This window comes from Grammomys surdaster, unplaced genomic scaffold (assembly GCF_004785775.1).
Source record: "Grammomys surdaster isolate TR1022 unplaced genomic scaffold, NIH_TR_1.0 125630, whole genome shotgun sequence".
NCBI lineage: Eukaryota > Metazoa > Chordata > Mammalia > Rodentia > Muridae > Grammomys > Grammomys surdaster.
The window spans coordinates 553,113-579,472 of NW_021620469.1; the positions used below are offsets into that span (position 1 = coordinate 553,113).

At 36.8% G+C, this 26,360-nt stretch overlaps 1 protein-coding gene across 3 annotated transcripts in view; it reads right to left on the minus strand.

Moving 5' to 3' along the window:
* Rnf17 (ring finger protein 17) overlaps positions 1-26,131 on the minus strand; it is a 111,860-nt gene extending 85,729 nt beyond the window's left edge. For 2 of the 3 annotated variants that reach the window (XM_028787375.1, XM_028787376.1), the window contains exons 1-6: positions 26,004-26,127; positions 23,100-23,194; positions 20,692-20,783; positions 11,501-11,612; positions 9,984-10,055; positions 3,141-3,241 (exon numbers count right to left, since the gene is read on the minus strand). In XM_028787375.1, the coding sequence (XP_028643208.1) occupies positions 3,141-3,241; positions 9,984-10,055; positions 11,501-11,612; positions 20,692-20,783; positions 23,100-23,194; positions 26,004-26,127 (596 nt within the window). Of the gene's footprint in view, positions 1-3,140; positions 3,242-9,983; positions 10,056-11,500; positions 11,613-20,691; positions 20,784-23,099; positions 23,195-26,003 lie in introns of all 3 variants that reach the window. The other variant, XM_028787374.1, reaches the window with a different exon arrangement.
* Between the last annotated feature and the right edge of the window lie 229 nt (positions 26,132-26,360).

The window sequence follows — 26,360 nt, forward strand, 5'->3', positions numbered from 1 at the left end:
GTAGACATACAACATATAACCTGAAACTAGGGAGAAGTTAAGCTGAACTTCCTGGGCTACACATGAGCAGACCTTGTGCTTTCATCTTATACCAATCCCAAGGCTCAAAATGTGTCAGCTATTCTATGAAGAATGTTCCAGCAAGAATCAGACTATAAAGACTGAGAAATGTTGCTAGTTTTCCAGGCCCAAGTTTTAACACAAATCCTACCAGGGATATGAAGGAATAACAACTATAACATGACATGGCTCAGTTAAAGGAAGAAAACAGAGTGCTAGTGACTTTCTGAAGAAGCATAGGTATTGGACTTTATAGATTGATTTGAAACAATTGTCTTAAGTATGTTTAAAGAAACAAAGGAGAACATGAATAAAGAAGCAGAAATCCTTAGGAGGGCAGCCTAAGAATAAGGTTCTAATATCAAGACAAAAAGAACACGAAAAGGAATCACGGCAGCAAATGTTCTTAGGCATCAAATGACTGCTTAGCATTAGATCCTGGGTTAGAAATCTGGGCATGGTGGAAAATGCTTGTAATCCCAGCATGAAGCAAGACAATTCTGAGTTTGAGGTCAGCCTGGACTACAGGGTGAGTCTTAATTAAGGCCAATCTGGATTGTACAATAAGGACCTGCCAAACAAACAAACAAACAAAGGTGAGGAAGAAGGCATTGGTGGAAGCAGAACTAAAATTCAGCAAGCTTAGAAGACAAGATAATTAAAATTGCTTCTGGGTAACAAAACAAAACAAGAATGAAAAAACTTGAAAGGAAGAGAGATTCCAGAATGTGTAATTAATAGGCACACAAACAGAAGGAGAAGAAAGATCTGACGAAATAGGAAAAAACTACAAAATAAACAAGTAAGTAAATAAATGCCCCCCATCAAAATCTCCAAAATTTGATGAGACAGAGATATTTACAAACCAATGCCTTCTAAAATAAACCCACACAATCAACCTGTTGACAGAGAAACAACCATGTAACCGAGAAGAGAAATATAATTTGTCATATACAACTGATTCCTATAAAGATTATTGGTCAAATTCTCAGGAGAAACTTTCAAGGCTAGAAGGAAATTGAAACACATACATAAAAGTGTGAGAGGAAAAAAATCTGTCAACAGAATTTCATATTTAGCAAAGTTGTGTTAGAAAGAGGCAAAAAAAAAAAGCTAGAGAGGCGGTTCGGAGGTTAAGGGTATTGACTGCTCTTCCAGAAGGCACAGGCTTGATGCCCAGCACTCCCTTGGAAGCTCACAACCACTAGTAACTCTAGTTCCAGGGAATATTATGCCCTCTTCTGGACTCTGTGGGCACTGTGTGTACATGGTACACAGACATACATGTAGTCAAAACACCCAGATGCATAAAATAAAAATAAAGAAAAAAATTAGTAAAAAAACAAAGAAAGGAAAAGAGAAAGGAAAAAAGAAAGAAATGAGAGGTAGTATGACTATCAATAAGAAAATAACAAATGCTTTTAAGGATGTAGAGGAAAGATGGACTTTTATATACTGTTGATGGGAGTGTAAATGAATTCAGCCATTATGGAAATTAGTATAAAGGTTTCTCAGAAAAACAAAAATAAAACCACCATACAACTCAGCTACAACACCATCGGGTATATATCTATGGTGGTTTGAATGAGTACAGCCCCATAAGCTAATATATTTGAATGTTTGGTTCTGAGCTGTTGGGAAGGGTTAGGAGGTATAGCCTTGCTGGAAAAGGTGTGTCACTGGGCTTTGAGACTTCAAAATCCCAGGCTAGGCCCAGTCTCTCTCAGTGAGCTGCCTGTAGATCAGATAGAGTTCTCAGCTACTTCTTTAGAACCATTCCTGCCAGCTTGTTGCCATGCTCTCTACCATGATATGGACTAACCCTCTGAAACTGTAAGCAAATGACCACTTATAAGTTGCCTCAGTTATGGTGTCTCTTCACAGCAATAGAAAAGTTGCTAAGACAACATCCAAAGAAACCTAAGTGTGCTTGTTGTTTTTTCTTGACATAAACTAGAGTCACCAGCAAAGAGAGAATCTTAGTTGAAGAACTGCCTTAACAGTCTTGTGGCCATGTTTATGAGAGGTTATCTTGATTAATGATTGATGTGGAAGGATCCACCTGACTGTGACCATCCATGGGCAAATGGACCTGGGTTGTGTAAGAAAACTAGCTGAACACGAACCAAAGAACAAGCCAGCAAGCAGCATTTCTCTAAGATTTCTGCTTCAAGCTTCTGCCTGATTTCACTCAATGACAGATTATTATCTAGAATGTAGACCAAAATAAACCCCTAAATTGCTTCTGCTAAGAATGTTGTATCACGGGGCTGGTGAGATGGCTCAGCGGTTAAGAGCACTGACTGCTCTTCTGGAGGTCATGAGTTCAAATCCCAGCAACCACATGGTGGCTCACAACCATCTGTAATGAGTTCTGATACCCTCTTATGGGGTGTCTGAAGACAGCTACAGTGTATTTACACATTATAATAAATAAATGAAAAACTTAAAAAAAAAGAATGTTGCATCACAACAATAGAAAGCAAAGTAGGATAGAGTCAAAGGTCTAAATAAGAATGACAATGACAAAAGAAAGCACAGAGAAAAGACACCATGATGCTGGTTTGTCAATGGTTTCTTGGATAGGAAGCCAAAAGCATGAACTATAGCAAAAGAAATAACAAATCAGTTGAATTTCATAAAAAAGTTCGCTCTTAGGTATATACTTCAATGGTAGAACACTTGCCAACCATGTGCCAGGTCTTGAGTCTAATCTCTAGACCCAAAGCAGGAAAATCAAATGCTTTATGCACAGGGCATAAAATGCCATAAAATATAAGGAAATTAAGCACTGGTGTAGAGACAAATGGACAAATGGCATTACTAAGCATATGTTGGGTCTCTTACTGTTGCCCAGATTGGTTTCAAATTCACAGAAACCCAACTCCACCAGCCTCCTGAATGCTATAATTATATGTATGAGTCACCACACCTAGCTGGAAATCAGTCTTTAAGACTTACCCACTACCTTCCAAGCTTGTTTTAAAGTAACATGTTACTTTAATCTAAACAAAGGAACAGAGTGACAAGTTAATGTTAAGAACTTCAGTTTCATTCCATCTGTATTTTAAAGTTATTACCTGGAATCTAGAGAAGCAAGAAGTGTATCAAATTGTTTCTCCACAACCTCTGTTAGACTGTGTGTCTCTTGTCTTGTTTGATCTTGTGTGCTATCAAGCATCTGAAAAAAATAATTCAATGAATTAACCTGCATTTTTATTTTATAGTAGTTGCATCATCTATATAATGTCGAATATAAAAGATATTTTCTAGACCTTCCCAAACAGCCAGAGAGGTGTTAATAAATAGAACAAATCATTAAGTTCAACTTTATATTCTGGTCCTTGTTAGTAAGATCACATCTTGCAGGCATTTTTGTACTGATAATTTCACAAAACAAAAAAAATACAGTTAATACCTAAAAATCTAGGATAGGTTTTTTTCTTATCCCTTTTTGTCATTATAAGACATTTGGACCACAGATTTTCTCTACAGCAGGATTCTCTAAATTACAAACCAAACCAAACCAATCACCCAGAACAAAGTTAGAAAACACATTTCAGTTCTTGGTGCAGACCCAGGGTCCCCTAGCTCTTCCATTCCTGTCTCCAGATTTACTCAGTCCTACTGCAGGCAGAAGCCCCTCCACCCACACTGTCTCCATTCCCCAGAACTCTGCTTCTTGATGCAGACCCAGGCTTCCCTAGCTCTTCCCTACTGCCTCTTCTTAGCTTTTCTTCTTAGTCCACCTCCATTCCTTTGTATCACCTATAGACCTATTTTCTACCAGGGACCCCAGAGCTACCATACTTGCCTAGGATCCAGAATGGGCAACAGCAAACAAAGAATGAACATCTATCCAACAAGGACAATTGTGATATCTATACCAACAAACACCTAAAATGTCATAACTCCAGAGTCCTAGATAACAGTGCAAAAATACAAATACGAACTATCAAGATAATATGCCTCCTTCAGAAGGCAGTAACCCATTGTAATAGGCCCCAAGAAATGCAAGTTAGCTGAACCACAACACAAAGACTTCAAAGAAGCAATTTTGAATATGCTCAAGTGTCTTAAAGAGGATTGGAATAAATGTTTAGAGAAGACTATGAAAACACAGACAGTTGAATGAAATAATTTTCTGAAAACATTTTAAGACATGAAAGTAAAAATAGAATTACTAAAAAAAAAAAAAATCCAAATGAAGTAAAACTGGGAATGAAAAACTTAGGATGTCAAACAAAATAACCACACAGGTAAGCCTCATCAACAGATTATAATAAGACATCGAAGAGATAATCTCAGGTACTCAAGACAAGGTACAAGAAATGGACAACTTAGCCAAGGAGAATATGAAATCTAAAAAAACCAGGCACAAAATATCCAAGAAATCTGGGACACTATGAAAAGTCTAAACCTATGAATAACAGGAGAGGAATGAGAAAAACCCAGGCAAATTGCACAGAAAATATTTTTAACAAAATCATAGAAGAAAAATTTCCCAATCTAAAAAAGGCAGTACCTATTATAGTACAAAAAGAATATAGAACGCTAATAAAGCCAATAAAGAAATTTCTCATGACACATAGTGTTGAAACAGTAAATGAACAGAACAAAGGTGAGACACTAAAAGCTGCAAGGGAAAAAGACCAAATAATTTAAAAACAGGCTCATTAAAGTAACACCTGACTTTTCAATAGAGACTCTGAAAACCAAAAGAGCTTGGATGGATGTTGTGTAAACTCTCAGAGACCACAGACACTAGCCCAGCAAAACTATCAATCACAATCAACAGAGAAATAAAACCATTCCAAAAAAACAACCAAATTTAAGCAATTTCTATCTATAAATCCAATTCTACAAAATACACTAGAAGGAAAACTTCAGTCTAAAGAGGTTAACTATACCCAAGGAAACACAAATAATAAATTCTCAGAAAAGCAAATTCAAAGAAGGGAAAAATATAATAAAATATTATAAATATTTTATTTATATGGATCAATAAAACTGCTCATTGATAATTCTCAATAGTAATGATTTTAATTTCAATTTAATCAGTCTTAGTGAAATAGAAACATTAATTAAATGTTTCCCAAACAAGAAAAGCCCAAGGCTAGATAAATTCAGTACAGAATTCTACTAGATCTTTAAAGAAGAATTAATGCCAGTAGTCCTCAAATTAGTCCACAACACAGGAACTTAAGGACCATTTCCTAATTCAGTTTACAAAGTCACTATTATCCTAATACTAAAACCATACAAAGATCCTCCAAAAATTATAGACCAAAACATTTTATGAACATAGATACAAGAACTATCAAAATATGTCAATATAACCAAATTCAAGAACACATCAAAAACAAAACACCATGATCAAGTTGGCTTCATCCAAGAGATGAACATACACAAATCAATAAATATAATCCACCACATAGACATAATGAAAGAAAAAAGCCTACATGATCACATCATTAGATGCAGAAAAGGCCTTTGATAAAATCTAATATCTCTTCATGATAAAAGTCTTGAAGAGATTAGGAATACAAAGGACACACCTCAGCATTAATAAAGGCACTTTATAGCAAGCCCACAACAAACATCAAAGCATTTCCACTAAAATCAGAAACAAAGCTGTCCACTTGTGTACTGGCTAGAGTCATTAGAGAAAAAGGAGCTTCAGTTGAGAAAATGCCTCCACAAGATCCAGCTGTAAGACATTTTCTCAATTGGTAATCAATAAGAGACAGCCCAGCCCATTGTGGGTGGTGCCACCCTTGAGCTGGTGGTCCTGGATTCTATAAGAAAGCAGACTGAGCAAGCCAAGTGAAGCAAGCCAGTAAGCAGCACCCTCTATGGCCTCTGCATCAGCTACTTCCCTGACTTCCTTTGGTGATGGAGAGCAATGAGAAAGTCTAAGAACTTGCTTTTTGGTCATGGTGTTTTGTCACAGCAATAGAAACCCTAAGACAATTCTCTTCATACCGATTCAATATAGTACTATATTAACAATATAGTCAATATAAACAATACAACCCTAGTCAAAGCAATAGGATAACTGAAGGAGATTAAGGGGAAACAAATAGGATAGGAAGAAGAAAAAGTATCTTTATTTGCAGATTATACAATTTTATACATAAAAGATCATAGAAACCCCAGCAAGAAACATCTACAGCTGATAAACACTTTTAGTAAAGTAGCAGGATACAAAATCAACATGATCATGTCAGTAGTTTCCTATACACAAAAGGCAAACATATTGAGAAAATACATCAGGTAACAATATCTTTTGAAATAGTCCTAGAAGGAAGGAAGGAAGGAAGGAAGGAAGGAAGGAAGGAAGGAAGGAAGGAAAAACAAAGAAATCTTGGAGATAACTTTAACTAAGTAAGATAAAGATTTCTATAATAAAACCTTTGAAACACTGAAAAAATAAATCAAAGAAAACACAAGGAGATGAGAAGAGTCTAATGGGTCAGTAGGTCAGTGGGACTAATACTGTGAATATGGCCATCCCACCAAAAGCAATCTACAGATTTAATGTGATCCCCATCAAAATTCCATCACAATTCTTCACAGAAACTTAAAAAACAATTTTCAAGTTCATATAGAAACACAAAACCCCCAGGATAGCTAAAACAATCCTGAATAATAAAGACAATTCATGGAAGTATCACCACCTCAGATTTCAAGTTGTTTTACAGAGCTATTGTAATAAAAAATATAATGGCATTGGAAAAAAATGGACAAACACATTAGCCAATGGAACTGAATTGGAGAACCAGACATAAATATACACATATATGGATATATGGATACTCAATATTTGATAAAGCCAAAAATACACACGGGGGAAAAACAGCATCTTCAACAGATGGTACTGGTCAAACTGGACAGCTAAATGTATTAGAATGAAAATAGATTCATATTTATTACTTTGCACAAAACACAACTCCAAACATATCAAGAACTTCAACATAAGACAAGATACCCTGAATCTGATAGAAGAGAAAGTGGAGTACTGGCTTGAACTTGTCACAGCAAAGTATATTCTGAGCAGTACACCGACAGCACAGACACTAAGACCAACAATTAACAAACTGAACCTCAGGACATTGAAAAGGTGTATGGCAAGTGACACATCATTTGGGCAAAGTGGCAGCCTACAGAATGGGGAAAGATCTTTAATAATTACATAGTTAGTATCTAAATATGTAAAGATCTAGAAAGGCAACATCAAGAAAACTAGCCAAACTAAACAGAGTTCTTAAAAGATGAAATGGCTAAGAACACTTAAAGAGATGTTCAACATCCTTAGCCATCAGGGAAATGAAATTCAAAACTACTTTAAGATTTTATCTTACCACAGTCACAATGGCCAAGATCAATAAAACAAACGACAGCATATGCTGGCAAGAAATAGTCATTACTGGTGAGAATGTAAATTGTACAGCTACTATGGAAATCAGTGTGATGTTTCCTAAGGAAGCTGGGAATGAATCTACCTCAAGATCTAGCCATACTCCTCTTGGGCACACACCCAAAGCACTCTAAATCCTACTACAGAGGTGCATGCTCATCCATCTTCATTGTTGGTCTATTCATAATAGCCATAAATTGGAAACAGCCTAGATGTCTGTCAACTGACAAATGATAATGAAACTGTAGTACATATACACAACAGATTATTATTCAGCTATTAAAAATAGCTGAAAATTGAAAATGAAAATTGTAGGTAAATGGATGGAGAGAGAAACAAAACCCACCCTGAGTGAGGTAATTCAGATCCCAAAAGACAAATATTATCTACCTGTTTTCTCTTATATGTGGATGTTATCTTTTAAGCTTTAAAAATTTGTGTCAATCCAAATAAACCACAGAGGTCAGGTTCCTAGTAAAATACTAGTAGGGAAAAAAGAATCTTCCAAGGAACTGGAAATAGAACACAGAGTCATGGAGAAAAAAAATGGAGAAACTAGAATAAGAGAATTAAATAGGGAGGAGATTGAAGATAAGGGTAAAGGAAGGAATTTGGGGAAGGAGAACTAGTAAGAAGTGTCATTTGTAAAACTATATGGAAATCTATTACAACAAAAGTTTCCTAAAGTGTGTGTGTGTGTGTGTGTGTGTGTGTGTGTGTGTGTGTATAAAAGAAATATAAATGGAGTCATCAAATAGGAGGAGACAATGCCCCAACTAAACACTTTATTAAACCAAGTAAAATCTCCAGTGCCAAGAACAGGTTGTATCTTGTTGAGTCATTGGCCAAAGGGGTTCCATGGAAAGCCCTGAATATCACAGGCTATTGCCAGTTGCTCTCTACAACATGACAGTAAGGCATTTTTACTGAAGACAATGCTTACCTTTCCTATGTCATTGAACACTAAGAAGCTGAGCTGGTGCCTAACTAGAAACTTCACCATAATTAACTAGTGTTCATGGTTCTGGAAGGTTCTCTACATACAACTAAAGAAGAAAGGTGATCATCAATATTACCCAGTTACAAATCCTGTGACCTACAATAGTAACCTGCAAGACATATTGGTATTATAGTGGTATAGATGTTATGAGAGAAATCAATTGCTATTGATTGGATTTAAGGCCCACTTCATGTGACACTGCTTAAGTGGCCAAGAGCTTTAGATTAAATAGGTCATGGGCCCTAGAGGAAAATCTAATTATTTCGATAAAGGAACACGGCAATTAAATGACTTGTAATGACATACTGCTATATCCATAAATTAGTGTTTCATTCGGCCCTTGCCAGAGAAGCTTCTGCTTGCAGTAGATGGGAATTAATGCAAAGATCTACAATAGCACAATGTGTGAAGAGTGAGGCACTCTGGAACACTTAGTCCTAAATGGGATGCCTTCAACAACCCCTCCACTACCAACACTCAGATATCTATGTGGAGGGAGAGGCAGAAAGACTTAAGAGCCAGAAGTAATGGATGACTCCAAGGAAATAAGGTCTTCTAGAAGCAATGAAGATTAATGTACATATGAACTCAGAGACTACAGCAATGCACAAAAGACCTGCACAGGATCAAGGTAAATGAGGCCCCAACACTGCGAGGGAGACATGGACAAGGGTTCCTATTCTTAACCAAGAAGCTATCTATAACGGGTATCTGTAAATATGAAAATTTAGTTAAAACAAAATACATATTCCACTTTCTCAAAACCTCTGATTTTACTAATAAACACAATCCTGGCAGGCCATGGGGGAGGGGTAGTTTTTAATTCTTTTGCCTGTTTCTCTATTATTATATTATTACCTCACTTCAGTGATATACATCCAAATGTACACATTTATAGAGGTCACTTTGGCTAGGGCTGTAGAGTTCGTGGTAGAGTGCTTGCTTCACATGCACCACACTATAGGTTCAATCCTCCATACTGACACACACACACCAACAAAAGGAATTGAGTGGGCTTACAATGTATAATATTAACTGAAGACACACCATCTCAGAAAGAAAAAAAACACCCACATGTTCTCACTCATATGCAGAACATAGCCAATAATATTTATGTATGTATATAAATATGTGTGTGTGTATATAGTATAACATGTATGAAAAAAAGAAAGAGTAAATATTAAGGAATGAAGAAGGATTAAATTCAGGTAATGGACATAAGTTATGGAAGATATTACGAAGCCAATTGTTTTTTTAGTTCTAACTTGACCATGGACTTTTGGTGATAAGTATATTAAAAACATATTCAATAGTGAAAAGTATAAAATCTAATGTAAATTAACTGTACAGACGTTCAGTGATATGCACAGACATTAGATCTGGTGAATTTTGGTGCACAATAGTTTTATTTGCAAGCTTATTATAATAAAGTTTATTGAAAGGTATTTTTTTTATAAAGAGGTCATGCTTTATCTCCTGGTAGAATTTATCCAAAGTGCTTACTTTTATAGCATTACTTAATTGTTCAAAATTACAGCCTGCTATCTTCAGTGCTTCTTCAATTTCTTCCGTCTCCTAAGAAGAGAGGGAACCATATACAAATATAAAACAGAAAAACAGATGCTTAGATACATTATAGTTGCAAAAACTTGAGCTATTATTTGGTTACAAATACAACAAAGATCTACCACAGAAGTATAAAAGCAGGAAACGACAATAAAAATACTTCTAATCCCACCTATCTAGAAACAGAAACAATTTTATTCCCATAATATGGATAGAACACCTGCGTCTTAAGCATGCTAGGCAAGCATTCGACCACTGAGATACAACCTTAGCCAGTAGAGACTATTAACATTTTGTTATAGCATTCTAGAGTTTTTCCCCCATAAACACACACATACACTCACACACTTTGTGAGAAAGGGTCTCACTATGTGTTTCTGGCTGGCTTAGAATTCACTTATGTAGACCAGGCTTTCCCCAAATTTGTAATAATCCTCCTGCCCTGTTTTTATAGTGTTGTGGTTATAGGAACATACCACCATCCTTAGTGATCTATGAGCCATCTGCCTCAGTTAGCAGTACAACCATGTACTACTAAGGCCACCATAATAGATAGTGTTTAGCATAAAATTGTACTTTTGATCCATTTTTCAATTTAAAATTATCTCAGAAAAATGTATCAAGGAAAAAGTATATACACAGTTTTTTAGGAAAAGATGATTATAAATATGGCTCTGTTAACAGTTTAAGTTGATAGTCAGATGTGGTAACACACATTTGTAATCATAGCATTTGGGGGGTACAGACAGGAGGATGAGATCATCTTGAACGATATAGTGAGTTCAAGTCCAGCTTGAACAACATGAGGTTCTATTCTTTCACTTGTTTCTTTTTCAAATTAGAGTTAAAACAAAAGAGAATGAATAAGATTCACACTTCAGCCCCTCTTCCAGACCATTATTATTATTTTTTTAACAAAAGACTATCTATTTAACTTAGATTTATTTTGGAGTCTATTCTCTAAGCTCAAAGTAAGTAAATGTTTATCATTAACATTAATCAGAATAGTAGTAGGTAAAATTCAATCTTCAGAAACAAACAATATCATTATCAATAACAAATGCAGTTAGGCCTCTTGGATGTCATTAAAATAACTATAAAACTATAATCAGAATTTAGAAAATTTTAACTGTACTTATTTCAGGGAATTTGGATTAAGTAAACATGAGGAGAAAGCTATATTCAGGTAAGTATCAAGAACTTCGAAATCAATTCAGTCTAAGTAAGCCTCAGGAAAAGAGAGATTTACAAACAGTTGTGTAATAAAGCCACACTAAAACTGTTCAATCAGACAGCAAAGCAAAAAATTCAAGTAAGGAGAGTAGGTTTATCTGTTACTTTTAAGCTTCTAAGGGAATCCAGAATTGTAGGGATCGTAAGAGGAAAAGGTCAGTTACCCAACATAAAGCCAAATGTTTAGTTTCACAATACTTCATGACCAATGTTTTTCATACCGACATTACAGCAGATGGGCTTGAAACATTCCTGTGTATGGAGGATGAATGTTCCAAATCAATAATTAGCTGGTCCACTGTCTTTTCAAGATCTGAAGAGCAGTTATTTACCCTACAAGAGGTCAAATGTGTTATTTGAAATGTATGAATGAATATAATCTCCATAGCCTTCTAATTTTTATTGCATCAAAAATAATTCAGATGATGATTTATAAGAATATGTTCTCAATTATCAATAATGAAAATCCATAAATAAAAATTACTTTCATATAATTTAATTTCAATATAAATTTAACTTAAGTAAATTTCTGTAAGTAATGCCTTATACCATGTTCTAATTTCTTATTCACCTTTACTTGGTAGTTTTGACCAGAAATTAATAATGTCTGAGATGTTTTAAGCTCATCAATTAAAATAACTCATGCATACCATTAAGAAGTACTTTTTTGACAATGGTTATAAAGATTTTATTTAATACTGCAATAGTTAAAGAGCACTTTGAGATAAAATAAATTAAGAAAATAAAAGCTGGACAACACACACAAATCTAGTGTGACTATGCACTGTATGTAGCTCTGTGGCTGTGATAAGCAAAAAGTAACTTAGGGGAGGGAAGTGCTTATTCTGGCCAACAGGTCGTAGCCCATCACTGTGGGAAATCAAGACAGGAGCTCAGGAAGAAACCTGAAGCAGAAACCATGGAGGATCATGGTAAGAAGTACTTATATGCAGATACATCAGCTATATTTAAAACTGGCCTTTGTCAAGGATTAAGCAGCATAGTGTACATGATCCATAGAAAATGCTTAATAACTTGTTTTGTCAAATTGTTAGAAGGAACTGGTATTAGGAAAGGGTCTAATTAATCTCTTTCCTTACAAGTTTGGGTAACATGAGACCCTATCCCAGAAACCTCAAAATGCCACACTAAACAAATTATATATAAAACTGTTTAAACAAAATTACATTTAAGTTAAGAATGAAGGTTCTAATATAAATTTATAAAGAGTGTTTAATTTAAAAACTGGTCATTTAGAACAAACACTTGTATGTATACAATAGGAGTATGATTTCCTTCACTTGTATGATGTTTTAAGTCAGAAAATTTCAAAATAAAGTAAAGACCTTTAGAGGAAAGCAAAGTCTCTGAATGCACTAAATGGTCTTAATGCGGCAGTAACTGGCTTGAATGGAAGAGGACTGCTGCCTCCTCTGGCGCAAGGGAGTCTATCTACCATATCTACCATAATCTACCATATTTAACACAATCTACCATAATTCGTAATCTTTAAGCTCACTTCACACTGTCCAATACATTATCTGTTGGACTTTTGTAAAGGTCCAAATATGGCAACTCCAAATTTGACAAAATGGCTACTCCATGGAGACAGATCTACGGCCACCAAATCACAATGGTTCCTACAGTTTTGCTCTCATCATTTGCACAGGGCTCATGGAGAAAGTGTCTGGAGAACTTTATTTACAGGAGTTGAGAGAAGTCCTGTGTCTGTTGACAACTAGACGCCAAACTTCAAGTGAGAGGTTTTCTACCCAAAGATACAACTAGAATCATTCTTTTAGTTTGTCCATAACCCATTAAAGTCTAAAAGAAAAACTACGGTAGTATAGTGAAAATCCAATAATTCAAGTTGAAGTGCATAGGCCATGATAACAAGACAGCAAGGAAGATTAGGAAGTGAAATGAGAGAGAGGAAGAGAACAAGAGAATTAAGTGGTGCAGTAGCAATGGAAGACAGGTTATAGGCATAGAAGATAGTAGGATAGCAAGAATCTGTAAGAGGTAAATGAATAACAACATTAGAAACCTGGATAATTTACCTGGTATTACTTATAAAATTAATTCCAAAATGAGACAGCTCCTTGAAAACCCCTATATTTTTTATTTCTAGAATGACTATCATATTAAATATGCTTTAGAAAGTCAAATTTATGTAAAAATGAACAATTATTTAAGTAGGTTCTAGAAAGCTGGTGTACTGGCATCAGCTCCTGCCTCCAGGCTCCAGCCCTGCCTGAGTTCCTGACCTTACTGCTTCTGATGATGAACTGTTACATGGAACTGTAGATGAAAGAAAATTTCTTCTCTGTTGTTTTGGTCATGGTGTTTCATCACAGCAATAGTAATCCTAACTAAGATAGCTATTAAGAAAATTCTTTATCACTTAAAAAGTTAAGCCTTTTGGCTGGGGCAGACGCTTAGCTGGTCTGCTCCTGTGGAGATACTGAATCCCGAGCCATCCTAGAGTAACCACTGCACTCAGAGCAGCAGGATTTCCAGATCCCAGAGAAGGCCTGAGTCCTAGGAGTTCTTCCACCCAGGAGCTTAGGATCACAAGACCACAGAGACATCTGGACTCTGAGGAGTTCTGACACAAGCAAGATAACTGGAAAGACAGACTCCAGTCAGACACAGTGAGTGCAGGTAACACTAGAGTTAACCAGATGGCAAAAGGCAAGCGCAAGAACATAAGCAACAGAAACCAAAGTTACTTGGCATCATCAGAACCCAGTTCTCCCACCATAGCAAGCCCTGGACACCCCATCACACAAGAAAAGCAGGATTCAGAATTAAAACCACTTCTCATGATGATGATAGAGGATTTTAAGAAGGACATAAGTAACTCCCTTAAAGAAGTACAGGAGAGCACAAGTAAACAGGTAGAAGCCCTTAAAGAGGAAACACAAAAATCTCTTAAAGAACTGCAAGAAAACACAATGAAGGAATTAAGTAAAACCATCCAGGATCTAAAAATGGAAATAGAAACAATAAAGAAAGCTCAAAGGGAGACAACCCTGGAGATAGAAAACCTAGGAAAGAAATCAGGAGTCACAGACGCAAGCATCACCAACCGAATACAACAGATAGAAGAGAGAATCTCATGTGCAGAAGATACCATGGAAAACATTGACACAACTGTCAAAGAAAATGCAAAATGCAAAAAGCTCCTAACCCAAAACATCCAGGAAATCCAGGACACAATGAGAAGACCAAACCTAAGGATAATAGGTATAGATGAGAGTGAAGATTCCCAACTTAAAGGGCCAGTAAATAGATTCAACAAAATTATTGAGGAAAACTTCCCTAACCTAAAGAACAAGATGCCCATAAACATACAAGAAGCCTACAGAACACCAAATGGACTAGACCAGAAAAGAAATACCTCCTGTCACATAATAATCCAAACATCAAATGCACAAAACAAAGAAAAAATACTAAAAGCAGTAAGGGAAAAAGGTCAAGTAACATATAAAGGCAGACCTGTAAGAATTACACCAGACCAGCCGTGCGGTGGTGGTGCACGCCTTTAATCCCAGCACTTGGGAGGCAGAGGCAGGTGGATTTCTGAGTTCAAGAGTTCAAGGCTAGCCTGGTCTACAGAGTGAGTTCCAGGACAGCCAGGGCTACACAGAGAAACCCTGTCTCAAAAAAAAAATACAAACAAAACAAAACAAAACAAAAAAAAGAAGTACACCAGACTTCTCACCAAAGACTATAAAAGCAGAAGAGCTTGGACTGACATCATACAGACCCTAAGAGAATACAAATGCCAGCCCAGACTACTATACCCAGCAAAACTCTCAATCACTATAGATGGAGAAACCAAGATGTTCCATGACAAAACCAAATTTGCACAATACCTTCCCACAAACCCAGCACTACAAAGGATAATTGATGGAAAACGCCAACACAAGGAAGGAAACTATAACCTAGAAAAAGCAAGGAAGTAATCTTCCAACACCACCAAAAGAAGATAGCTACACAAACATAATCCTACCTCTAATAACAAAAATAACAGGAAGCAACAATCATTTTTCCTTAATATCTCTTAACATCAATGGACTCAATTCTCCAATAAAAAGACACAGACTATCAGACTGGATACACAAACAGGACCCAGAATTTTGCTGCATACAGGAAATGCACCTCAGTGACAAAGACAGACACTATCTCAGAGTAAAAGGATGGAAAACAATTTTCCAAGCAAATGGTCCCAAGAAACAAAATGGATTAGCCATTCTAATATCAAATAAAATTGACATTCAACCAAAAGTAATCAAAAAAGATAAGGAAGGACACTTCCAAGATGAACTCTCAATTCTGAACTCTATGCTCCAAATGCAAGGGCACCTACATACATAAAAGAAACTTTACTAAAGCTCAAAACACACATTACACCTCACACAATAACAGTGGGGGATTTCAACACCCCACTCTCAGCAATGGACAGATCATAGAAACAGAAACTAAACCGAGACACATTGAAATTAACAGAAGTTATGAACCAAATAAATTTAACAGATATCTATAGGACATTTTATCCTAAAACAAAGGAATATACCTTTTTCTCAGCACCTCATGGTATCTTCTCCAAAACAGATCATATAATTGGTCACAAAACAGGCCTCTACATATACAAAAAGAATGAAATAATCCCTTGCATCCTATCAGATCACCATGGACTAAGGCTGGTCTTTAGTAATGACAAAACCAATAGAAAACCCACATGCACATGGAAACTGAACAACTCTCTACTCAATCATGACCTGGTCAAGGAATAAATAAAGAAAGAAATTAAAGACTTTTTAGAATTTAATGAAAATGAGGACACCAAAACTTGTGGGACTCCATGAAGGCAGTGCTAAGAGGAAAACTCATAGCTCTAAGTGCCTACAAAAAGAAACTGGAGAGAGCATACACTAACAACTTGACAGCACACCTAAAAGCTCTAGAACAAAAAGAAGCAAATATACCCAAGAGGAGTAGATGGCAGGAAATAATCAAACTCAGGGCTGAAATCAACCAAATAGAAACAGAAAGAACAATACAAAATATCAACAAAACCAGGAGCTGGTTCTTTGAGAAAATCAACAAGATAGATAAACCCTTAGCCAGATTAACCAGAGGGCACAGAGACAGTATCCAAATTAATAAAATCAGAACTGAAAAGGGAGACATAACAACAGAAACTGATGAAATTCAGAAAATCATCAGATCCTACTACAAAGGCCTATAGTCAACAAAACTGGAAAACCCAGATGAAATGGATAACTTCCTAGACAGATACCAGGTACCAAAGTTAAATCAGGAGCAAATAAACCAACTAAACAGTTCCATAATCACTAAAGAAATAGCAGTAGTCATTAAAAGTCTCCCCACCAAAATGAGCTCAGGTCCAGTTGGTTTTAGTGCAGAATTCTATCAGGCCTTCAAGGAAGACCTAATACCAATTCTCTTCAAACTAATCCACAAAATAGAAACAGACGGAACACTACCCAATTCATTCTATGAAGCTACAATTACACTCATACCCAAACCTCACAAAGACCCGACAAAGAAAGAGAACTTCAGACCAATCTCCCTTATGAACATCGATACAAAAATACTCAATAAAATTCTAGCAAACAAAATCCAAGAACACATCAAAACAATCATCCATCATGATCAAGTAGGTTTTATCCCAGGAATGCAGGGATGGTTCAATATTCAAAAATCCATCAATGTAATCTACTATATAAACAAACTCAGAGGAAAAAAACCACATGATCATCTCACTAGATGCTGAGAAAGCATTTGACAAAATTTAACATCCCTTCTTGATAAAAGTCTTGGAAAGATCAGGAATTCAAGGCCCATATCTAAACACAGTAAAAGCAATATACAGCAAATCAGTAGCCAACATCAAGCTAAATTGAGAGAAACTTGAAGCAATCCCACTAAGATCAGGGACTAGACAAGGATGCCCACTCTCTCCCTACCTATTCAATAAAGTACTGGAAGTCCTAACCAGAGCAATTAGACAACAAAAAGAAGTCAAAGGGATACAAATAAGAAAGGAAGAAGTGAAAATCTCACTATTTGCAGATATGATAGTATACTTAAGTGACCCCAAAACTTCCACCAGAGAACTCCTAAACCTGATAAACAACTTCAGCAAAGTGGCTGGTTATAAAATCAACTCAAACAAATCAGTAGCCTTCCTCTACATGAAAGATAAACAGACTGAAAAAGAAATTAGGGAAATGACACCCTTCACAATAGTCACAAGTAATATAAAATACCTTGGTGTGAATCTAACCAGGCAAGTGAAAGACCTGTATGATAAGAACTTCCAGTCTCTGAAGAAAGAAATTGAAGATCTCAGAAGATGGAAAGATCTCCCATGCTCATGGATTGGCAGGATTAATATAGTAAAAATGGCCATCTTGCCAAAAGCAATCTACAGATTCAATGCAATCCCCATTAAAATCCCAACCCAATTCTTCACAGAGTTAGAAAAGGAAATTCTCAAATTCATTTGGAATAACAAAAAACCCAGGATAGTGAAAATTATTCTCAACAATAAAAGAACTTCTGGAGGAATCACCATCCCTGACCTCAAGCTGTACTACACAGCAATAGTGATAAAAACTTCATGGTATTGGTACAGAGACAGTAAGATCAATGGAAGAGAATTGAAGACTCAGAAATGAACCCACACACCTATGGTCACTTGATCTTTGACAAAGGAACTGAAACTGTCCAGTGGAAAAAGGACAGCATTTTCAACAAATGGTGCTGGTTCAACTGGAGGACAACATGTAGAAGAATGAAAATTGATCCATTCTTATCTCCTTGTACAAAGCTCAAGTCTAAGTGGATAAAGGACCTCCACATAAAACCAGATACACTGAAACTAATAGAAGAGAAGGTGAGGAAGAACCTTGAATACCTGGGCAGAGGGGAAAAGTTCCTGAACAGAACACCAATGGCTTATGCTCTAAGATCAAGAATTGACAAATGGGATCTCATAAAATTGCAAAGTTTCTGCAAGGCAAAAGACACTGTCAATAGGACAAAATGGCAACCAACAAATTGGGAAAAGATCTTTACCAATCCAACATCTGATAGAGGGCTAATATCTAATATAGACAAAGAACTCAAGAAATTAGACTCCAGACAACCAAATAACCCTATTAAAAAATGGGGTATATAGCTTAACAAAGAATTCTCAACTGAGGAAACTCGAATGGCCGAAAAGCACCTAAAGAAATGTTCAGCATCCTTAGTCATCTGGGAAATGCAAATCAAAACAACCCTGAGATTCCATCTCACACCAGTCAGAATGGCTAAGATTAAAAACTCAGGTGATAGTAGATGCTGGCGAGGGTGTAGAGAAAGAGGAACACTCCTCCATTGTTGGTGGGACTGCAAGATGGTGCAACCACTTTCGAAATCAGTCTGGTGGTTCCTCAGAAAATTGGACATAGTATTACCTGAGGACCCAGCTATACCACTCCTGGGTATATACCCAGAAGATGCTCCAACATATAACAAGGACATATACTCTACTATGTTCATAGCAGCCTTATTTATAATAGCCAGAAGCTGGAAAGAACCCAGATGTCCTTCAACTGAGGAATGGATACAAAAAATGTGGTATATTCACACCATGCAGTATTACTCAGCTATTAAAAACAATGAATTTGAGAAATTCTTAGGCGAATGGATGGAACTAGAAAATATCATCCTGAGTGAGGTAACCCAATCACAAAAGAACACACATGGTATTCAGATACTGATTATTGGATATTAGCCCAGTACCTTGAAATACCCAAGATTCAACTCACAGACCATATGAAGCTCATGAAGAAGGAAGACCAAGTGGGGGTGCTTCAGTCCTTCTTAGGAGAAGGAACAAAATACTCAAGGGAGCAAATATGGAGACAAAGTGAGGGACAGAAACTGAAGCAGGGGCCATCTGGAGACTGTTCCATCTGGGTATCCTTCCCATGTGCAGTCACCAAAGGTAGATGCTGATGTGGATATCAGGAAGTGCATGCTGACAAGAGCCTGATATATCTGTCTCCTTAGAGGTCTGCAAGAGTCTGACGTATTCAGAGGCAGATGCTCCCAGCTAACCATTCAACTGATCATGGGGTTCCCAATGGAGGAGTTAGAATGAAGACTGTAGGAGCTGAAAGGGTTTGAGACCCCATGAGGAGAGCAACAATACCACCCAACCAGAGCTCCCAGGGTCTAAACCACCAGCCTAGGAGTACTTAGGGAGGGATCTATGGCTCCAGCTGTATATGTAAGGGAGGATGGCCCTGTCAGGCATAGGTGGGAGAAGAGATCCTTGGTCTCAAAAGGCTGGACACCCCAGTGGGTGTGAATTTGAGGGTTGGGAGCTGGGAATGGGGGGGGGCAGATAGGGGCACATCCGCAGAGAAGCAGGAGGAGGGGTGATGGGATAGGGGGTTCCTGGGTGGGGAGGAGGGAATGGGGTAAGAGGATAACATATGAAATGTAAATAAAATATCCAATAAGATAATAAGTAAAGAATATTAAGAAAAAGAAAAAAGAAAAAAAAGTTAAAAACCCAATTTTTATCTCTTTTTACACCAAAACGCAGCTTTAAAGATAACATTATCTGGACGAACATAAGAATTCACAAAAACTAGAAAATGTAAAAATATGGCTTTTATCTAACAAATATTACTTTTCTGTTCTTTGCATTGTTCTTGGGTTATAGAGAGGAACAAGATGGCTTTGTGCTCTGTAACAGGATTATAGACAAGCAGGGCATTTTTGATTTGAAAGCTAATGGTTAAGGCCATAAAAGGATAACACAACAGTAGCGTCTATCTCAGTTATGCTTAAAAAATCTTTATGAAAGATAAAGGGGTTAAATATGATAAAATATATGCATATATGAAAGTATAATAAACCCCATTATTATATATAATTACTATGTGGTACTAAAAATCTCTAATTCAAAGGCCAAGTCTCATAGAAAGATGGAAAAAATAAGAGAACTCAAAAGTTGCTCTAATTCTTTTTATAAATTACCTCTTAGATCACCTTTTACCTCATATTGTATTCTTGTCATTCTTAAGATCAAGAGAGATGTTTTTTTCTTTATAAATTACTATCATTCAGCTGCAATAACTTTAGCTACCTCTGGATTCTTGGCCTCCTGTCTGAAGGCTTTCTTGCACTCTTCCATATGTATGTAACATGCTGCCTTTTTATGGAGCTAGATCCATAGGTCAAGACAAATGAATGAACTTAAGTAGCACTAGATAAACAATAGGCCAGAAACACAGTTAGCAGTCATGTTTAATCAATAATTCTAAAATTGTAATACTGAGCTTTAAAAATGCTAAAGTAAATGCACACAGGAACATACATTTTAGGTGGCAATGCTTCCAGAGAAGAATCTTCTTTAATAAATCCATCTACTGCGTAGTGACCTTGATTCATACTGACAGCTGTATGAACCTTAAGACAAAATAACATTAAATAAATTCATAGTCATTAAATTCTACTAATGCAGAACCCAAATAACTTTTTGTGTGCTTTTCATAAAAAGGAACAGGTATCTATAAAGATTCTAAAATTCTCTATATCAAGGGAACACTGTACTTGTGGTTTTACCTTAATCAGTATGGGGGAAATTAGTATCCTAATGGCTATTTATTAAACAGAACATTAAAGTAACCCAAACAACCCTTTGTTACAATTCTAAAGGAAATGATTGTGACAACACTTTAAAATTTGATATTAAAGAATACACTGTGTGGTATCTTTATTCTTCTCAAAACTATTAAATCCTATATAGCATAAACTCTACAAATATCGCCAGTTATAAAACAAGAACTGAGTAAGTGGATAATTGTGCCAGTTTTCTGAAGATAGACTTAATATCCTAAAATCCACCAAATATAAAATTAATAATCATGCCTGGTAGTGTAGGCCTGTATCCCCAGATGCTTGAGATGCTAAGACAGAGGGCTCTTCCGTTCAAGGCCAATATGTGAAACTTAGCAAGACTGTTTTTAAAACTCCTCAAAATTGAAATGAAAATAAACAAACAAAAAAAAGATCAGTAAGACAAAAACAAACAAACAAAGCAAAATGAGGCTAACAGTCTATAAAAATACCATTGAGTTCCTTTTGTATTGGCCAACTACTCCTAAGAATGGGGCATACCTGAGGATGTGATTAATATACACAGTAAGATTTCACTGGAGGAAACTGAGTTTTCCTTTACCAGCAGGTATCAACTACATATAGTTTCTTGGTTAGGAATGGGAGCCTGTGTTTTCACTCTTTCCTCTGGCTTGCATGTTTCTGTCCATTCTTCTGCATTCCCTGAGCCTTGGTGAAGTCCCATTTGTGGCAGGGCACTAAACAGTCATTTATTATCAATATTTTGACCATCTATGGGTTTCTGCAGTCACCACTGACCACTGAAAAAAATTGTCTCTGACCAAAGCTGACAGCTGCATTAATCTGAGGGCAAACCCATAGCTGTTTAGAAGGAAGTCTGATAGACACATCATGTCTATTTAGCAAACCAACAGCAGTAGACCTCCACTATGACCTCCCAAGTGATGGCTTTTTTTTAAAACCAGATTGAAAGTATCGGGTAAATTCCCTCTTGTGCAGCAGCCACTAGATCTAATTAGAAAGCCATTGATTATCCATAACAGACTGGCCACTATTAAACTGGTGGGTTCATCTTGACTGAGTGACTGAGTTCAAAGTCTACAGGTGAGTAAAGCTACTGATGACAGTTCTTTCTAGTAAGTCTTCATGGCAACTCCTGGCACAATGAGGGCTAAGCACGAGGGAAGAAGCTTCTAGACCAGTTCCAGTTTGATTTCTCTAGGCCCTGTAACCAATGTATTTGATGTTTTCAGCAATATCACCTAGCAATAGTTTTTATCTCTACCAAAAGGAGTGACAATTGCCTATACTGTTTGGGATCCTCTGGGGTCTTCTTTGACCAAGAACTCAGAGAACTGACCATCTATGAGTCTCTGCAGTCACTAATCTAGCACTGGAATTCTTTTTAATAACCTATGGCTTTGGGGGACAGTTTTATTTATCCACAAAGAGTACCTGCTGCTAAAAACAACTTATTTGTATTATCTTGTTATGAACCTATTAGTACCTCTGGGGTAAATATTAACATTTGACATTTGTTTTGCTTCTCTGTCTTTTTACAGTACAATGTCTCTATAAACATCAACACAGAAATGAGGAGAGAAAAAAAGAAGAGTCCCATATTTGTTGCATGGCTTTGGCACAGAAAAGGTGGAAGGGTTTTTGAAAGGCAGACATTACACTGATATAAATAAAAAGAGGTAATTTTCCACCATGTCTCCTAAGAATCAAAGTATGTGGGCGATATCTATTACTTTAATCTTTTTTTAATCACTTTGAAGAATTCTAAAATGGATAGAAAAGGTTTCTCTTTATTTTAATGTTTATGTCTTGTGTACATGTGTACACGTCTGTGAGTGAGTATCACCACTGCATGAATGTGATAGTCAGAGGAGAAATTCCCATCTTGCTTTTACATGGGTTTGGAGGATCCAAACTCAGGTTTTCAGGCTTGCACTCTAAGTGCTTCTACATGAAGATGCATCTTCCTGGCCCATGGAAACTTTTATCTTCTGCTAATGCTGCTTTAGTCAGAGATTACACAGCTAAATTAAAAAGTTTCTAGTTTCTGATTAGATACATTTTGTCTAACATTTTAACCTATAACATGTACATGTATTCAATATGAAAGATTAGAAAACTTACCTCACAGTCAGTGCATTTACTTGTGGTGAACTCTTGAGGTGCTAATAGGCACAGTTCACAAAAGGCATGTCCACATGGAAACTCGTGGTGGTGACCTAGTGATGAAATTTCACCAATAAAAAATTCTTCAATTCGTAGAATTGGGGAATAGTTATCCATCAAAGGGCAAATTAAAAAGGTATTCTATTATATATAAAAGATCCCTAGTTCAGTTAGATTGGCTGACTTATTAAAACAACATTTAGGAGAAACTACAGAGGTCAAAAGGAGGGAGAAAAATCAGGAAGCAAAATCATGTAGAGCTATATAATGCTTGCATGAATCCAGACAGTTTTGAACCTATACAACTATGAATCTGCCACATCTTACAATCATACAAAGTACTCTGACATATTTCATTTGACCTTCGTAAATATGTCTAACTGGCAGCAAATATTGTGTCCAATCTACAGACAGGAAAATGTACAGGTAATTTGGCTAATTAAAATGTTTAATCCAGACTCTAACCCTCTGTTTCCAAGTATAATCTTCATTATGTTTGATAATACTACCCTGTATTTCCTATCTTATGAGAGGGTTAGGGAAGGTTGAAATGAAACACTGATAAGAATTCTCTCATAGTAATCTAAGATGTTAACAAGGATGGAAACCAGGGTAGAAACCACATGTTATAATCCACATTAAGCTTATTTTTACAAACCTAGAATTTGTGAAAAGTACCATAACCTTGGTTGAAAATAGAGTATCAAGATTTGAATGTGACCCAGCAAGATGGCTCACTGGGTAAGGGTGTTTGCTCCTAAGTCTGGTGACCTGACTTTGATCCCCAGAACCTACAAAATAGAAGAATAGTACGGATTCCTGCAAGTTTTCTTCTGGTTTTCAAGTGCATACATGTGTGCATCAATACACACATACACAAACTATACATTTTAAATATTTTAAAAAATATTTAAATGTACTAGGTAGACTTTGAAGCTTATTGCAATAAACTTTAAAAAATTATATAACTTTAAAATAGAGAGCTATTTTATTTTTGCTAGTATGTGTGTGTGAATATTCATGTGTGTTTATGTGCAGAGGCTACAGGTCAACCTTGTTTTCTGTTCCAAAACAAAGCAGTATTATTCCACTTTGTTTTTTGAGGGTCATCCACTGGCCTGGAGCATGTCAAATACGCTAGATGTCTGACAAGTAAACCCCAAAGATTTATCAGTTTCTGCCTCCCCATAAGGTTACAAATAGGTGCCAGCTTTTTCCTGATACCAGGCACACATGGGGTGCAAAGATATACATGCAAGCAAAACACTCTTATACACCAAAACAAAGTTGTTGTTGTTTTTGTTTTTTGAGGAAACTAAAGTTAGTAATGTTTTGCTAGAACACATTTATAGGATTCTTGCTAAATTATAATAATTTTATTAATTTAACTTTTTAGGAGAATATTTTAATTTTTCAGCAAGCTGAAATTTGGTTAAATTTCAGGGCTAATATTATTAAGTCAATAAAAATTTTCAACTGTTTTAATAAAATTTCTAATATTGTACAAGCTCACCTGTAGCACACTTCAGCTTACAAAGCATTAACTAATTCTTCAGTTAAGTTACTAAATCTTATAATACAGATGCACAGACAAACCATTGGCTTTAAAGGGTTATGCTCACAAATTTTTTTAAAATAATTTTCATTTTAAAATGAGCATTTTCTACCTAACAGAAACAGTGATCTAAACAAGCATAAAGGTACAAGCCTGTAATCCCAACTACTCAGGAGGCTAGACCAAGGGGAGCTGGTTTGCCTAGCATGTACAAGGATCTGGGTTCACTACCTAGTACTGCAAAACAAATACCTCCAAAAAGCTGATGCTCCCCATTGAAAATACTAGTCTTCTCTACAGAAGGTTCTGTCTCCTAAATGGTGTCCATCTCGAAAGAGCCCACTGACCTTCACTTTTAAAGTATAAACATTAAGCAGGTAAAAGAACAAGACTTTCTAGTCATTCCATGAGTTTTGATTCAATAACATACCTGTTATAAAATTCTCTAAAGTACTCAGGTTACATTAACACAACCTGAATTTAAAAATTCATTCTGTAGCCAGGTGGTGCTGGCACATGCCTTTAATACCAGCACTTGGGAAGCAGAAGTAAGCAGGCGGATCTCTGAGTTCGAGGCCAGCTTGGTCTACAGAGTGCTTTCCAGGACAGCCAAGTCTACATAGAGAAACCCTGTCTCGAAAAAACCAAACCAAATAAACAAATAAACAAAAAAAAAAAAAAAGAAAAAAAAAAAAGGAAAATTCACTTTAAAGATTGTAAATGACCTCAATGAGAGCACGGTGAACAAAGGCAAAATCTCCATACTGCTTCCTCAAAAAAACAAAAACAATGTCCCAAGAGTCACAAAAGGAACTAGAGTTTCTCCAGCAGCGCTTTAAGATAAATTGGGCCTTTTTTTTTCCCCTCTAAGAACTTTTCAGTCTACTTATCACTCCTACAAGAAAAACTGAAAAACCACCCAGGAAAATCACGTTTTATTTCTTTATTTCTTCTTGATCAGAAGATCACGAAACATTTCTTTCTTTTTTTGAATCGAAGGAGGAATAAATTCAAATGTTGTGGTTGAGGAGGGTGACTCTGGTTAATAAGCACCCTATTTCCTCACCTGCTTTTTCATGAGCCTATCAACTCGGGGAAGTAGGAGAAAAGTACTCCAGAGACTCGGCAGAGCTAAACACCTCGCATCTCTGTCTCCATCTTCCTGGGTGTGTGGAATCTTAGAGGCCCCAACGTGCACAAGGTATGACCGGAAGCCATTGTCCAGGTCACACACTCTCGAGGCCTGACCCTCCCACAGGCCTAGCGCAGCTCCTACAGGGCCACCCAGCCAGCCCCAGGCTCCTCACCGGAGGCAACGGACACCTTCCTTCCACACCGAGGGCACTGGCATCCCGAAGCACCCTGCGCTCCACTCTTACTCCCCACCAGGTGACAGGAAGCCAGCCCCGCTGAAGAAGCCTCTGCCGCCATTTCTCCTCTCAGAGCTGAGGAGCTGCAGCACGTGCAAGTCCCAGCAGCCCTCACGGCGAGGGCCAATCATAGGTCTCTGGCGGCCATAGGTAGCCAATTAGGAGGCAGAGAGACTAGACCCCACCCCCCCAGGCTGCTAAGGCTGTGGTGCTGGCTTTCCGTTTTATGCTGGAGTCCTGTGTTCCTGAAAGAGTCCTCGAGCTTACTTTTCAAGTCATACCCAGGAGCCACCG